Here is a 17,768-nt window from a genome sequence, read left to right as displayed (position 1 = left end):
TCTCAGTAGAAGGATTGGAATATAAAAGTGAGGAAATCTGTTAGGAAACAACATAAAAAGAAGGGAAAATGAAAAAAAATTCAAGATTGGCCCCAGAGGGTCAACATCAAAAACAGATGTTCCATAGAGATAGTAGAGAAGATAGAAAAGAAGAACTCAAAGGACTAGTATAGGAATAAATTCCAAAACTGAAGGATATGAATTTCCATGCTAATAGGAATTGTCATGTACATAAAAATCCACACCAAGGCACATGACCTTGAAATTTTGAAACACTGGCAAGGAAAGAGATTCTGAAAGCTTCCAGAAAGAAAACAGGTACCATATAAAGAAATGCAAATTAGACTGACATTAAGCTTTTCAAAAATAATACATGGAACTAGAAACCAAAGGAGTAATGCCTTGAAATTCTGAGGGAAAATTATTTCACTAAATAAAATGAAGGAGTAGATTTAATTTTTTTTAAAGGAAAACATGGGATGGCGGAAATGGGGCCAACATAGAAGAGGGGGGAAAGGAATTGCCATTGCAGCAGTGGTACAGAAGATCTAGAACAAGTTCAGATTGAGGACTGTAAGAAAAAGGTCGAGTTGATAGAATACCTTATGTAGTTGACTGTATTTAGAAGAGATTTTCAATTTTATTTACATTTATGAGGATGATGTAGGGATTGGTATATAGAAACATAGCAAATGCAAAAATAGGCAATTATTAACTCCTCAGTAAAAGCAAAACTTTGTAAAAGAAAATAAATGTGATTACTAGTATACTAGTTGGTTTAACTGAATAATAGAAACATAACACAATCACTGAATATTGATTTAATCATCATGACTACAATTTACATAATATATAAACAATGAACATTAATATAGGGCTAAAACTTTTCAGAAGATAGATTGAGGGAATATGGGTGTGACAGGAAAGTTCTATAAAAGGTAAATCCATGTTGATCATAGAAGGAAATAAAAAAATAATTTCTGGAACTAAAAAGGATACAGCAATATAAAGGCATGTTATTTGGAAACAAGGATAGTGATACTAGAAGAAATGGCTAAATAAATTGGTGGTATTTGAAAACTGTTGATTTCTGTTATAAGTTTACTGGAACTATTTGACTTTCAAAACCATTTGTATATGTTCTTTTGATTAGATTACAGTTTATTTTGCCTTACCTCCCAAAACATGGAAGAGATGGAAAATGATATATTTGGCAAATACTAACTAAAATAAAGCTAATGAGCAATGTTAATATTGACAAAATAAAATTCCAGGCCAAAAAATATTAATATATATTATGAGTTTACCTCATAATAACAAAAGTCTCAAATATACCAATAAGATAAAATTTGAGTTTATTTTCTTTTACTCAAACTTGTATGCAGGAAAAATGACAGGAAAATATAGGTAAACCCAACAATACATATCTATCAGAAAGTGAGAGACCAGGAAAGAAAATTAAAGTAGACAAGATTTAAAAATGGAATTTAAAAGTTTGACTTACTATAGAGAACTTTTCATTTTTTTAAGAACACACGGAACACTTAGAAAAATTGATGAAGCTGTTGGTTTTGAAGAATTGATGTTCAAACAGAACAGCTTCTTTGACTACAGTGTAAAGCTAAAGTAGAACTCAACAATAAAAACATGGAATAACAAAATGAAACAAAAATCTGTTTTAGGGGTTAAGTAGTAATCCCCCCAAAATTCATGTCCACAGGAAACTTCAGAATGTGATGTTATTTGGACATAGGGTCTTTGCAAATGTCATTAGTTAAAGATCTCTAGGTTATATCATCCTGGATGTAGGGTGGGCCTTAAATCCAATGATTAGTGTACTTATAAAAAGAGGAGAGGAGGCCATGTGAAGACAGGAGCAGAGATTGGAATTATGCTGTCCGAAGCCAGGAGCACTAGGGGTCACTAGAAGCTGGAAGAGACAAGGAAAGATTCTCCCAGATAGACTTTTGAGAGACCATGTTCCTGCTGACACTTTGATTTCGACTTCTAAACTCCAGATCTGTGGGAGAATAAATTTATTTTGTTTTAAGCCACTCAGTTTGTAGTAATTTATTGTGGCAGCCCTAGGAAACTAATATACCTAATATGTAAATATTATATATATATACTAATATAATAAACATGTATTTGAAAATTTAAAAACGTAATTCTAAGTAACTCAGAAGTTAAAGTCATACTGGAAGTTACAATATATTTAAAACTAAATAATAATAAAATTCTGCTATCAAAATGTATAGAAGATAGCCAAAGTGATTAGGGGTAACGTTACACCCTTAAATACAAATAATAAAAAATTGAAAAAGATTCTAGAAGGTTTACACTACCAAGTATCAAAACTTATTATGAAACTTTAGTAATTAAGACAGTGTGATGTTGGCACAAGAATAAATAGGCTGACCATAGAAGAGAATACTCCAGATTCACATATATGGACGCCTGATTTACAGTAAAGGTACCACTGCAGTATGGTGGGGGAAAAGATGATCTTTTCAGTAAAATGATGTTAGGTAAATTGGATGTTAGGAAAAAAATAGAACTATGACCCCCCTACATTACACTGTACACCAAAATCAATTCTTTATACTTCAGATTTAAATATGAAAGGCATAGATAGATGGATAGGTCAGTCTTCTGCAAGAAAATACAGAGGAGTATGTCCTCACAATCTTGGAATGGGAAAACATTTATTAAATTGGATCCCCACCCCCAAAAAATAGTAGCCATAAAAAAAAAAACTGACAGATATGCCACATTAAATTAAGGGATTCTATTAATTAAACACCAAATAAAAGAGTAAAAGGCAAGCCACAGAGTGGGGAAGATATTTGCAATACATATCTCATAAAGGACTTCTATCCAGAATATAAAAAGAACTCATACAAATAGTATGAAAAAGTTAGGCAATCCAATTTTTAAAAAGGACAGAAGGCTTGAATAGGTACTTTTTATAAAAGAGACTATCCAGTAGCCAATGAACGTATGCAAAATATTCAACTTAATTCATCAACAGGGAATTGCAAATTAAGACCACAGTAAGATATCTCTGCATACCCATTAAAATGGCTGAAATGAAAAAGTTAATACTGTGTTGGTAAGAATATAGAACAAACAGTACTTATTCACTGCTGGTAAGAATGTAAATTGGTAGAGTGACCTTGGAAAGCAATTTGCCATTATCTACTAAGTTACACAAAAGCATAACAGAGCAGTTCTGTTCCTAACTATATACTCCACAGGAAAGGATGTGCGTGAGCACCAAGACATACATGAATATTCTTTTATTTTTTTTTACTTTTACAGTTTAATTTGCAAACAATTTTTATAACAAATTATTTTTAACCAAATCATATCTTGAAAACTGTTGATATAGAAAACCCAGGGGAAAAGTGAACTGTTCATTGTGGAAGGCCTTAAATTACATTATTACAGTAGAAAATACAGGAGGTAGAAGATAAGTGAAAAGACTAATGCAACATTAAATTCAAATCTGTAGCTCCTGTAGCTACTTAAAACATGGTTTCAGAAACTAAATCCAACATTTCCAGTAACCGTAGAAACAGTTAAAATTTGCCATGAAAGCCCTTATATCGTGCTTGATATAGGGAGGTAGGAAGATGTAAGAACCAGGACACAGGAGACATGATATTTTATCTGCAACTCCTGTTTGCTTTACTGAGGGTGTAGTTTCAAATTCAGTCACCTCCTTCAGCTTCAGACTCAGATTCTTCTTCAGCATTTTTGAGCCGCTCTACAAACTTTTTCATTTGTTCAAGGAAGACACTTTTCCCCTTGGCAACATGTGCATCTTTATACCACTTCAGAATGGGTTCTTCACTCAGAACTTCAGCTTTATAAAAAAGCACCACTATTTTCTGGGAGGCTTTCATGAAATGAATGTTGTCATAGCAGTACTCCTGAATCTTCAGTAACAGAATCAGCGCAGACTGACCTTGAGTTGTAAAGGCAGCAAGTAGAGGGCTGTATTGCTTCAAGTGCTTGATGGCTTGCTCTGCTACAAGCTCCTCTTTTTTGTTCCATTCCACGGTGCTCATTACACTGGACCATACTATTCCAGTGACAGCTGGTTCTGGGATGTCGTTTTTCTTCATCTCCTCCTTGACATACAACATTGTATCCTTAAATGGATCACCACGGGACATCTGTTCTTGAAGTTCTTTCTGGAGTTCCTTACGAGCTCCTATGGTTTGCTGATTCCAAACACACTGTGAAAGCTCTTTCAAGCCTGCCTCAGTAAAATACTTTGTGAAGTGTTCAACGCTTTGGTTATTGGCAGGAAAAAGTTCCATCAGTCTGTTATCCATGCTCACTTTCCGAAGACTTGGAGCTACTGCATTGATATCTTTTTCATTTATCCATGATTTAAAGAGCTTTACAGCAAAAGCTGCTGAAACCCCTTCTTTAACCAAATTCTCATGATAAAGGCTATTAAGAATGGATGCATTAAGTGTTCCATTAGCCAGAAGAACACCAGTCAACATAGCCAACTTGTTCCTCTCCGACTCTGAAAAACCCTTTAAGAACAGCAGCAGCTTTTTAACTTCCATCTTCAAAACTTTTCTCCAGGTATTTGTAGCACCTGATTAACTTGTTAAAAACCTGAGCAAATGCTTGCATGGTCTCTAGGTCCTCTTGTGCTGCAAACACACTAACATCTGTACGCATCATGTCATCTGCCAGTGTACCACCTGGGGCCAGCATTCCACCGGCCACCAGAATGTCAAAGAGTGTTTCTGCATATCGGCGATAATCAAGTTTTGCTCCAGAAGCATCAAGAAACTTTGCTACTGCTTCCAAATCAGTACCAGTTTCAGTTAAGCCTTGAATAATACAGTCTTGAAACTGAGTAGGGTCAAACCTCTCTTTTTCATCTCTTTTTCTGGTTTTAAAATGCTGGCCTGATAGCGTTGCCTTTTGCTGCTTTTGATTATTCATAAAAGACACCCGAATTTAAGGCGAAGAGAAAAGAACCAGAAATCCTGGAGGTGACGGCAACTGCGGCGGTGTCTCCTCTGCCACATGAATATTCTTTACAGCAGTTTTTGTAATAGCTCCAAACTGGCAATTACCCTGATGCCATTATTTTTATATTTATTATGCCATTATTTTTCCAGTAGTATGAATGAATTGTACCATATTAACACTGTTGAATAGTAACCAGTAAATGAGACTGAGTAAAAGACAAATATATGTTTTAACACTTAACGAATCTGACAAATATAATGTAAGAGAAGAAAGCAAGACATAAAGGCTATGTGCTGTATTATTCCATTTATATAAAGTTCAGATATATAAGTAATTTGTTGCATTTAAAATGGGGTGTTATGCTCAGCCTGAGGGAGATTGAAAGAATGAGGGGAGAGCATATAGGGTTATATAGGCAGATTTTTTTTTTTTTAACCTGGGTACATGTTCACTTTTTAACAATTAACTGAGTTCTCTGTGCATTTTTTGATACATGTCTTCTGATACATAATGCAAAAGATTTTTTAAGATACTTTTTTAAAAAACAACAAAAATAAGTACTTAGAAATGAATCTAACAAAGGACATGAAAAACTAGAGAAAATGATAAAGCTTCATTGAAATATATTAAGGAAGACTTAAATAAATTCAATGAATTGCTACTCAAAATTCCAGTAGATTTTTTCATAGAACTTGACAGGCTGATTCCAAAATTTTTTGGAAATTCAAGAAGTATATTTAAAGAATAAGGTAAGGGAACTTGCTATACCAGACATCAAAAGACGTGTGTGTGTGTGTGTGTGTGTGTGTGTGTGTGTACACATATATAAAATTTATATATAATTTATATATATATATAATATATATGTTTAAGACCTCACTTGCAAAGGAATAAACAAAGAAAAGTGGAACAACATGTTGACCCAGAAACACACCCATAAATGTGGAAACTAATATATGATACAGATGACATAACAATCCTGGAGAAAGGGTGAACTATTCAATAGTGTTTGAACCATTGATTATATATGTAAGAAAAAATAAAATCAGATAGATCCCTGCTGCACATTAAACAAAAATGTAGTCCAAATGATAATAAATGTAAAAAAACTTTAAGCTTTTAGAATTCAGATGACCTTTGACCATGAAAGAATGATTTCTTAAATAAGACACACAAAGCACAGACCGTGAAGGAAAAAGAAAATAAGTGGTATTATTAAAATGAAAAATTTTGTGCACCGAAAGACATCATAAATAATTCAAAGACAAGACACAGACTGAGAGAAGATATTTGAAACTCATACAACCTACAAAGAAATTTTATAGTAATGTTCATTGTAATGCTTTTCAGTATTAAAAAATTAGAGATTCTAAAAAAAAAAATTAGAAATAGCCTAAAGTTTACAAACAGGTGAAAATTGATATATTAATTCCATAGAATTCTACATAACACTGAGAATGAGTTAATTAGAGTCACTATGAGTAAATCCCCCAGTCGTAATACTGAGTGTAAACGGCAAGTTATTTAAAGGTACACAGAGTATTATACCCTTTATATAAAGTTTAAAGACACGCAAAACCATCCAGTACATTGTTGACTAATACATGCAGCACTGTATAGTAAAATGTTCAAGAACATCCTTGAGATTGACGAACTCTAAATTGAGCTTAAGGTTGCTACTGAAAAGAGAGAATGGTATCATTGAGGCTTTACACAGGGTATCATTATCATTATATCATTATATCTGTAATGTTTTATCTTATTTCTTAAGCTCTATAGTAGACACATTGGTGTTCATTATGTTGTTTTTCATAATCTCTATTGCCTTTCTGACTGCTTTGTTGAAAAATATTCATTCTTAGAGATAGGAAATGAATCTCTTGTCAATCCATTGTAAAAAACATATAACCGTATTAACTGCTTGATAACTGTATCCTAGTTGTTGTATTGGTGATTTTTAATTTATTTACCAACATTATTATTTTGCACTTGCGTTTTCTCATACAATAAAAAAGAAAAGAAAGCTTCCCTGGTGGCGCAGTGGTTGAGAGTCCACCTGCCGGTGCAGGGGACATGGGTTTGTGCCCCGGTCTGGGAAGATCCCACATGCCGTGGAGCGGCTGGGCCCGTGAGCCATGGCCACTGAGCCTGCGCGTCCGGAGCCTGTGCTTCACAATGGGAGAGGCCACAACAGTGAGAGGCCCGCGTACCACAAAAAAAAAAAGAAAAGAAAAGAGCTGATTTTAAAAGACCAATAAGGTAGATAAATCTCTAGCAAGTATGACCAAGAAAAACAGAAAGAAAATAGAAAGCATTAGACAAATTTAACCTCAGGAGATTTTAAAGAATTATATAAGTACTATATATAAAATCTAGATGATATAGATGCTTTTCTAGGATTATATGAAATATCAAAATTTGCCCCCTAAGTGACAAAAATTTGCCCCCTAAGTGACAAAAAAAAAGTCTTGTTCAGATGTACTTTGCTACTTTGAAAGATACCTGATCTGGTTTTTTTTTTTTTAACTGTTGCATCAAAACAGCAAAGAAAAGATTTTGTTTAAAGTGATTGTACACAGAAAAATATGGAGAACTTTCCAAACCCCCCAAAACTGTCATATGTTATAAAGTCCTTAAAACTGTCACAGCTTTTACATGGTTGAGCCTAAGAGATGCTTTTTTTCCTAATATATAAAGAGGTTTTTGTTTTGGTTTTTGTTTGGGGTGGAAGGGGTGGATTACTTGCTTGTGTTATCTTTTCCTTCTCCCTGGGATCAAATGACATCATTATTCCAGATGCTCAAGTTCAAGTTCTTACCACTGGGGATGAGGACCTCTCAGACAAAAACCAGAAAAAGGAGATCTACAGTGAAAGGGCAGTGACCGAGGCTTCTCGATCTGAAGAAAAAGAATCCTTGCAGAAAGATATTACAGGTAGTGGAACTGAATCATCTGCCTATTGTTTTATTCTGACCTTCTAAAATGAATATAAATAGAAAAATATTATATATTCTTGCTCTCTTCAACCCTCCATCTTGTTCATATGTGAAATAGGATGTTAGCTGCAACTTTTGGTGTACACTGGCAGGTAAAACTAACATTTTTAAAGCTCCTTGAGATATTTTTGGAGAACTTTATGAATATTATACACAAATTAATCGCATTGCCAGAAATTCACATAATGGACTTTTAAAAACTCTACTGATAAAAACATTTGTTGCCATGAGATGCTAATTCTCTAATAAAATTGTTTTATATAGGCCTTTGTTCTTCAGGAATTTAGCTTGTTTACTTCCTAACTACCTTCCCAGTTAATTTACTTTGGTAGGACTGTGCTGATTAAAAATGCCTGTAAAAGTGTGTTTCGTTTAGGATAGTTTTGGCTCTGAGAGATGAAAACAAAAACAAAATGACATTGGCTTAAAGAAGACAGAAAAGAGTATCAGGGAACAAAGCTCTTTCTCTCCTTTTGCTTCAACATTTTAGCCTCCATTCTCATGCTGTAGTTGTCAGACACGTATTCCAGCCAGCAAAAAGGAAAACAAAGGAAAAAGAGGGCTTCCCTGGTGGCGCAGTGGTTGGGAGTCCGCCTGCCGATGCAGGGGACACAGGTTCGTGCCCCGGTCCGGGAGGATCCCACATGCTGCGGAGCGGCTGGGCCGGTGAGCCGTGGCCGCTGAGCCTGTGCGTCCGGAGCCTGTGCTCCGCAATGGGAGAGGCCACAGCAGTGAGAGGCCTGCGTACCACAAAAAAAAAAAAAGGATAAAGAAAAAAGTGTATTTCTTCCTTTAAATACTTCTCAAAAGTTAAATGTACCATTCCCCTTCCATCCTATTGGCCAGACTTATTCACATGGTCACACCAACCTATGTTGCTCGGGAGGCTGGGAAATATAATCTCTATTATGGTATGCCCAGATAAGTCAGGTTCTATTTTAGAGGAAAAGGAAAATGTATTTCAGAGGACAGCTGGTAGTCTGCCACAAGTATAAATAGAAACATATTTTAGAGTATAATTAGCCACTTCTCTTTTTTGTGTATTGATTCTTTTTCAGAAGTTATATTGTATTCTGGGCAAATATTGTATTTGAAAACTTACCAGCTTTTTTGCTGTTTTTAAACAAATGCTTCAGAAAAAGTTTTGATCATGTTAATTTCCTCATCAAAAAGTTTTCATTGCCCTTGAAAATAAAAACTAGGACTTCGCTGGTGGTGCAGTGGTTAAGAATCCGCCTGCCAAAGCAGGGGACACGGGTTCGAGCCCTCCTGTGCTCCGCAGCAAGAGAAGCCACCGCAATGAGAAGCCCGCGCAAAAAAAAAAAAGAATGAAAACTAAATTTTTTAGCCTAGTCTTTCAGAACAGTAGAATGGGCTCCCAAAGAACTTTTCAAATGCTAATTTTTCTCTCTTTTCCTTACAAATTCTATAATCTAATAAATTATATACTTGCACTGTTTCTTAGATGTTCAGTTGCTTTCCTGATTCCATTTTTTTCATATGTAGTCACCTTTGCCCAAAATGCTTTTCTCTTTCCATCTCTTTTTTTTTTTTTTTTTTTTTGCGGTACGCGGACCTCTCACTGTTGTGGCCTCTCCCGTTGCGGAGCACAGGCTCCGGACGTGCAGGCTCAGCGGCCATGGCTCATGGGCCCAGCCGCTTTGTGGCATAGGGGATCTTCCTGGACCGGGGCACGAACCTGTGTCCCCTGCATCGGCAGGCAGACTCTCAACCACTGTGCCACCAGGGAAGCCCTCCATCTCACTTTTTTTTTGTTTTAAACATCTTTATTGGAGTATAATTGCTTTACAATGGTGTGTTAGTTTCTGCTTTATAACAAAGTGAATCAGCTATACATATACATATATCCCCGTATCTCCTCCCTCTTGTGTCTCCCACCCTCCCTATCCCACCCCTCTAGGTGGTCACAAAGCACCGAGCTGATCTCCCTGTGCTATGCGGCTGCTTCCCACTAGCTATCTATTTTACATTTGGTAGTGTATATAAGTCCATGCCACTCTCTCACTTCGTCCCAGCTTACCCTTCCCCCTCCCCGTGTCCTCAAGTCTGTTCTCTACGTCTGTGTCTTTATTCCTGTCCTGCATCCATCTCACTGTTTATCCAGCGTAACTATCTTCTCACACTAGTAGATGCTTGAGAGGTATTTTAAAATAATTTTTGTCAGCTTCCTGTCTGAATCTTGATTTTCCTCTCTTAGGTTCCAGTGCTGCTGCTGCTTCAGAGCAGTCAGCTCAACTACAAGACACGAAGATTGTTAGTCTACCAGACACTAAAGCCACTAAACAGAAAGAGGAGATCCACAGTAAGAGGACAGTTCCTAAGGAAGGCTGGCCCGAAGAGAAGAAATCCTTGCAAATAGATATTGCAGGTAATGGGGAGTGGGGTAGGGGGTGTGAGAGAGAGAGAGCATGCACACACAAACGCCTGTGTCTACGTGTTTCCACTTAATTCTGATGAGACTGTAGTCTCACAATTTAAACAGAGTTCCATTTTTTTATTTTTTGCTTTCTTATGCATATCACTTCAGTGCTTCTCTGTCTGTGTGGATGTATGTATTTATTTGTAAGATAATTGTTACTTCTGGGAAAAGATACTGGCAATTTAGAAACAAAATTACAATTAAATACCCAAGGCTGATAGTATTAGAAGTGAAGTGTCATGTCTCAACACTGAAACAGCAGAAAGCTTAAGGCATTCCAGATGACTGTGACAAAGACAGAAAGAACCTCAATACAAACTTTTTAAAAATTACAATAAAAAAGACCCAAGATCAAATCTATTTATGTTTACCCATGGCCCCCTTTCTCTAATAACATAAAAGAAAACTGTATAGGACACAAGCCGTTACTACCTAGCTGTCAAACTTTATGTCTTAGAGGAATATAGAACAGTATCCAGATAAGAAAAGAAAGGAGTCAAGAAGCTAATCTGTGGATACTGTATTTTGAAAATAGTCCTCGTGCAGCTGCTAACATCAAGAATGTATTAGATGGATGATTTTCCATAAGGGCACCAAGACTACACAGTAGGAAAAGAATAGTCTCTTCAACAGATGGTGTTGGAAACCTGGATATCCACGTGCAAAAGAATTAATTTGGACCATTACCTTTTACCATATACAAAATTAACTTAAAATGGATCAAAGATCCAAACAGAAGAGCTAAAATTATAAAACTCTTAGAAGAAAACATGGGGGAAAAGCTTCATGACATTGGATTTGGCAATGATTTCTTGGATATGACCAAAAGTATAGGCAACAAAAGCAAAAATAAATAAATTATACTATATCAGAATTTAAAACTCTGCTTCAAAGGATACAATCAACAGAGTTAAAAGACAACCTGTGGAATAGGAGAAAGTATTTGCAAATCATGATAAGTGATGAATATCCAGATTATATATGGAACTTCTAAAACTCAACAACAAAGAAATCCAATTTAAAAATTGGTAAAGGACTCGAATAGACAATTCTCCAGGGAGTATTTATGAATGGCCAACAAGTATATGAAAAGATGCTTAATATCACTAATCATCAGAGAAATGCAAATCAAAACCACAATGAGATACTACTGCACACCTAGTAGGATGGGTACTATCAAAAGAACAGAAAATAACAGTTGTTGGCAAGGATGCAGAGAAATTGGAACCCTTGTGCACTGTTGGTGGAAATATAAAATGGCACAGCCATTATGGAAAACAGTATGGAGGTTCCTAAAAAATTAAAAATAGAATAACGATATGATACAGCAATCCCACTTCTGGGTGTATATCCAAAGGAATTCAAAGCAGGATCTCAGAGATATCTGCACACCCATGTTCATTGCAGCATTACTCACAATAATCAAGATATGTCCATCAGCAGATGAATGGATAAATATGTGTGGATAAATGGATAAAAATGTGATATATATACAATAGAATGTTATGCAGCCTTAAAAAAAAGAAAATCCTGTCACATGCTATAACTTAGGTGAATCTCAAGGACCTTGTGCTGAGTGAAATAAGCCAGTCACAAAAAGATAAACATTGTATATTCCACCTATAGGAAGTATCTGAAATAGTGAAAATCTTAGAAACAAAGTAGAAAAGTGGCTGCCAACGGCTGGGGAGAGAAAGGAGGGAAAATTAATGTTTATTGGGTATAGAGTTTCAGTGTTGCAAGATGAAGATGTTCTAGAGATCTGTCGTGCAACAGTGTGAACATACTTAACACTGCTGAACTGTATGCTTAAAAATTGGTTAAGATGGTAAATTTAATCTTCTGTGTTTATCACACACAAAAAAGAATGTATAAGATGAAAAAACAACATTGCAACTCTGCAGTGGGTAGTCTAGGAGACATAGCTTGGAAAAGAAAGATGGAAACATAACCTGCAGAAGCATACTCTAGACCAGGCTGCACAGAGGAGGTGAGTGGCGGGCGAGCGAGCGAAACTTCACCTGCAGCTCCCTATTGCTCCCCATTCCTCATGTTACCGCCTGAACCATCCCCCCACCCCCCACCCCCGTCTGTGGAAAAATTGTCTTCCATGACACCGGTCCCTGGTGCCAAAAAAGTTGTGGACCGCTGCCCTAGAGGACCCTCAAGGAGAAATGGATAATACAGAACACTAGGGAGCTTGAACACACATACTTAGCCCATAACAGACCATGGAAATGAAATTAAAAAAAAAAAAAAAAAAGCGTTAGAGAAACATCTGGAAATAATGAGGTTGATGTGTATAAATGTTTGTATGCTTTTTTAAAAAAACCTTTCAAATGATCATAGAACATTTTTTCAACAGCTTTTTTGATATGTAATGCACATATATAATTCTCCCACTTAAAGTGTACCATTTAATTATTTTTACCCTATTCACAGATATGTGCAACCATCAACACAGTTGATTTTAGAACATTTTTATCACCTCAGAAAGAAACCCTATACCCCTTCGCTATCACCCCTCTGTTTCCTCATCACGCACCTCCCCCCAAGCCCTAAGTCAACCACTGATCTACTTTGTCTCTATTATAAATTTTCCTATTCTAGACCTTAATACAAATGGAATCATTTAATGTGTGGACTTTTGTGACTGGCTTCTTTTAACTCAGCATGATGTTTTCAGGTTCATCCAAGTTACGGGCTTGTATCATTATTTTATTCCTTCTAATGGCTCAGTAATATTTCATCGTATGTATGTATCACATTTTGTTTATCCGTTTGTTGATGGACATTTGGTTGTTTCCACCTTTTGGCTACTATGAATAATGCTTTTATAAAATAATGATTTTATATTTATAAAATATAAATGCTTTTATGTTCATGTACAGGTTTTTATATGAACAGTATGTTTTCATTTGTCTTGGGTATGTACCCAGGAATGGAATTCCTAGATCATGTGATAACTTTATATTTAATCATTTGAGGAGTTGTCAGACTGTTTTCCAAAGTGGCTGCACCATTTTACATTCCCAGTAGCAATGTATGAGCATTTCAATTTCTCTACAAACTCACCAACACTTATTATCTGACTTTTTCATTGGATCTATTCTAGTGGATGTGAATTTGTATCTCATTTTGATTTTGATTTGCATTTGCCTCATGATTATGATGTTGAACATCTTTCTGTGTGCTTATTGGCCAGTTGTGCATTATCCTTGGAGAAATGTGTATTCAGATCCTGGCCTGGTTTTCATTTGGATTATTTCTCTTTTTTATTGAATTTTAAGAGTTCTATGTATTCTAGATACACATTCTTATCTAAATTTTGATTTTGATATATTCTCCCATTCTGTGAGTTAACATTGGGAAGTATGAGTCCTCCAACATTATCTTATTTTTCATGATTGTCTTGGCTATTCTGGGTCCTTTACAATTCCATATGCTTGCAAAATTTCTACTAAGAAATAAGCTAGGATTCTGATAGGTATTGTGTTGAATCTGTGATCAGTTTGGTGAGAATTGCTTTCTTAACAGTTAAGTCCATGGACTTGGGATGTTTTCCATTTATTTAGATATACTTTAATTTCTTGCAGTAATTTTTTGTAGCTTTCAGAGTAGAAGTTTTTCTTTTCTTATGTTAAATTTACATTAATATTTTAATTTTTTTGAGACTGTTGTGAACAGAATGGTTTTCTTTTGCTTTTGTTTTAGTTTTTGATTTTGTTTTTGGCTGTGCTGCTTGACTTGAGGGATCTTAGTTCCCCAACCAGGGATCTAACTTATGCCCCCTTGCAGTGGAATTGCAGAGTCCTAACCACTGGACCGCCAGAGAATTCCCCCAGAATGGTTTTCTTAATTTCATTTTCAGTTTGTTAATTGCAGGTATATAATAATACAATTGGTTTTTTTAATATTTAACTTTTATCCTGCAACCATGCTGAACTCATTTATTAGTTCTAAATGGTGAATGGGATTGTTTGCTTAATGTGTCTTTCTTATGTTTCATTGTTAGTATGTAGAAATGCAGCAGATTTCTGTGTATTAATTTCATATCCTGAAACTTTAGCGAATTCATTGATGAGCTCTAGTAGTTTTCTGGTAGCAGCTTTAGGATTTTATAGTATCATGTCATCTGTAAAAGCAGACAGCTTACTTCTTCTTTTCCAATTTGGATTCGTTTTATTTCTTTTTCTTCTCTGCTTGCCGTGACTAGGACTTCCAAAACTATGCTGAATAAAAGTGCGAGAGTGGACATCCTTGTCTTGTTCCTGATCTTAGGGGAAATGCTTTCAGCTTTTCACCATTGAGTATAATGTTAGCTGTGGGTTTGTCATATATGGCCTTTATTGTGTTGAGGTATGTTCTCTCTGTGCCCACGTTCTAGAGAGTTTTTATCATAAATGTGTGTTGAAATTTGTCAAAAGCTTTTTCTGCATCTATCGAGATGATCATATGTTTTTCTTTTAATAAATTTATTTTATTTATTTATTTTTGGCTGTGTTGAAAGTGCGGGCTTTCTCTAGTTGCAACAAGCGGGGGCTACTCTTTGTTGCGGTGTGCGGGCTTCTCGTTGCGGTGGCTTCTCTTTTGTTGCAGAGCACGGGCTCTAGGTGCACAGGCTTCAGTAGTTGTAGCACGCGGGCTCAGTAGTTGTGGTTCACAGGCTCTAGAACACAGGTTCAGTAGTTGTGGCACATGGGCTTAGTTGCTTCGCGGCATGTGGGATCTTCCTGGACCAGGGCTCGAATCCGTGTCCCCTGCAATGGCAGGTGGATTCTTAACCACTGTGCCACCAGGGAAGCCCGGTCATATGGTTTTTATTCTTCAGTTTGTTAATGTGGTGTATCACACTGATGGATTTGCAGATATTGAAAAATCCTTGCATCCCTGGGATGAATCCCACGTGATTATGGTGTATGATCCTTTTAATTTATTAGTGGATTCGGTTTGCTAGTATTTTGTTGAGGATTTTTGCATCTATGTTCATCAGTGGTATTGGTCTGTAGTTTTCTTTTTTGTAATATCTTTGTCTGGTTTTGGTATCAGGGTGATGGTGGCCTCCTAGAATGAGTTCAGAAGTGTTCCTTCCTCTGCAGATTTTTGGAATGGTTTCAGAAGGATGGGTGTTAACTCTTCTCAATGTTCGGTAGAATTCACCTGTGAAGCCATTAGGTCCTGGACTTTTCTTTGTTGGGAATTTTTAAATTGCTGATTCAATTTCAGTTCTGGTAATTGGTCTGTTCATATTTTCTGTGTCTTCCTCATTCAGTCTTGGAAGATTGTACCTTTCTAAGAATTCATCAATTCCTTCTAGGTTGTCCATTTTATTGGCGTGTAGTTGCTCATAGTAGTCTCTTATGATCCTTTGTATTTCTGTCGTGTCGGTTGTAACTTCTCCTTTTTCATTTCTGATTTTATTGATTGGGGCCCTCTCCCTTTTCTTCTTGATGAGTCTTCCTAAAGGTTTATCAATTTTGTTTATATTTTCAAAGAGCCAGCTTTTAGTTTCATTGATCTTTCCTATTGTTTTTTTAGTCTCTATTTCATCTATTTCTGCTCTGATATTTATTTCTTTCCTTCTACTAACTTTGGTTTTTATTCTTCTTTCTCTACTTGCTTTAGATGTAAGTTTAGGTTGTTAATTTGAGATTTTTCTTGTTTCCTGAGGTAAGCCTGTATCACCATAAACTTCCCTCTTAGAACTGCTTTTTCTGCATCCCATAGGTCTTAGATCATCGTGTTTTCGTTTTCATTTGTCTCTAGGTAGTTTTTGATTTCCTCTTTGATTTCTTCAGTGATCCTTTGGTTGTTTAGTAGCATATTGTTTAGCCTCCACGTGTTTGTGGGTTTTGCAGTTTTTTTTTTCTTGTAGTTGATTTCTAGTTCCATAGAGTTGTGGTTGGAAAAGAAGCTTGATATGATTTCAGTTTTCTTAAATTTACGAAGGCTTGTTTTGTGGCCTGACATGTGATCTATCCTGGAGAATGTTCCATGTGCACTTGAAAAGAATGTGTATTCTGCTGCTTTTGGGTGGAATGCTCTATAAATATCAGTTAAGTCCCTTTGGTCTAATGTGTTATTTAAGGCCTATGTTTCCTTATTGATTTTCTGTCTGGATGATCTGTCCATTGATGTAAGTTGGGTGTTAAAGTCCCTTACTATTATTGTGCTACTGTTGATTTCTCCTTTTATGTCTGCTAATATTTTGCCTTATGTATTAAGGTGCTCCTATGTTGGGTGCATATATATTTACAGTTGTTATATCTTCTTCTTGGATTGATCCCTTGATCATTCTGTAGTGTCCTTCTTTGTCTCCTGTGACAGTTTTTATTTTAAAGTTGATTTCATCTAATATAACTATTACTACTCTGGCTTTCTTTTGATTTTCATTTGTGTGGACTACCTTTTCCATCCCCTCTCTTTTAGTCTGTATGTGTCTCTAGATCTGTAGTGAGTCTCTTGTAGGCAGCAAATAAACGGGTCTTGTTTTTGTATCCATTCATCCAGTTTGTGTCTTTTGGTTGGAGCATTCAGTCTGTTTGCGTTTAAGGTAATTATCAATATGTATACTGTCATTTTGTTAATTGTTTTGTATTTGTTTCTGTAGGTCGTCTTTTTCCTTCTTTTGTTCTCTTCTCTTGTGATTTGATGACTATCTTCAGTGTTATGTTTAGATTCCTTTTTTGTGTATGTGTGTATCTGTTATAGATTTTTGGCTTGTGGTTACCTTGAGGTTATTGTATAGCAGTCTCTCTCTCTATATATGTGATTCTTCTGAGTTGCTGATGTCTTAATTTCAAATGCATCTTAAATACCCTACATGTGTACTCTCCTTGCCTCATGATTACTGTTTTTTATGTCATGTTTTACGTCAAATTGTTTTTTGTATCCCTTAACTGCTTATCGTGGATACAGATGATTTTACTACTTTTGTCTTTTAATCTTCCTGCTAGCTTTGTTTGTGAATGATTTCCTACCTTTACTGTATGTTTACTGGTGAGCTTTTTTGTTCCATAATTTTCTCATATCTTTTGCACCTAGAGAAGTTCCTTTAATATTTGTTATAAAGCTGGTTTAGTGGTGCTGAATTCTTTTAGCCTTTGCTTGTCTATACAGCTTTTGATTTCTCTGTCAAATCTGAACAAGAGCCTTTCTGAGTAGAGTATTCTTGGATGTAGGTTTTTCCCTTTCATCACTTTAAATATATCATGCCAGTCCCTTCCAACCTGCAGAGTGCCTGCTGAAAAGTCAGCTGATAGTCTTATGGGAGTTCCTTTGTATGTTATTTGTTGCTTTCCCCTTGCTGCTTTTAGTATTCTCTGTAT

General features: G+C 35.8%; 1 protein-coding gene and 1 pseudogene across 10 annotated transcripts in view; one reads left to right on the top strand and one right to left on the bottom strand.

Moving 5' to 3' along the window:
- Positions 1 to 17,768, top strand: part of ALMS1 (ALMS1 centrosome and basal body associated protein) — a 230,113-nt gene that overhangs the window by 160,234 nt on the left and 52,111 nt on the right. For 9 of the 10 annotated variants that reach the window (XR_010934429.1, XR_010934428.1, XM_067704699.1 and 6 more), the window contains 2 exons: positions 7,801 to 7,938; positions 10,219 to 10,389. Coding sequence is in view for 7 of the 10 variants with exons in the window: in XM_067704699.1 (XP_067560800.1) it covers positions 7,801 to 7,938; positions 10,219 to 10,389 (309 nt within the window). In the remaining 3 variants the exon portion in view is untranslated. Of the gene's footprint in view, positions 1 to 7,800; positions 7,939 to 10,218; positions 10,390 to 17,768 lie in introns of those variants that run through there. The other variant, XR_010934430.1, reaches the window with a different exon arrangement.
- LOC137206098 (eIF5-mimic protein 2 pseudogene) lies at positions 3,366 to 4,988 on the bottom strand (annotated as a pseudogene).

This window comes from Pseudorca crassidens, chromosome 14 (genome assembly GCF_039906515.1).
Source record: "Pseudorca crassidens isolate mPseCra1 chromosome 14, mPseCra1.hap1, whole genome shotgun sequence".
Lineage (NCBI taxonomy): Eukaryota > Metazoa > Chordata > Mammalia > Artiodactyla > Delphinidae > Pseudorca > Pseudorca crassidens.
The sequence above is the reverse complement of the archived record's forward strand: the minus strand, read 5'-3'. Positions and strand labels throughout refer to the sequence as shown.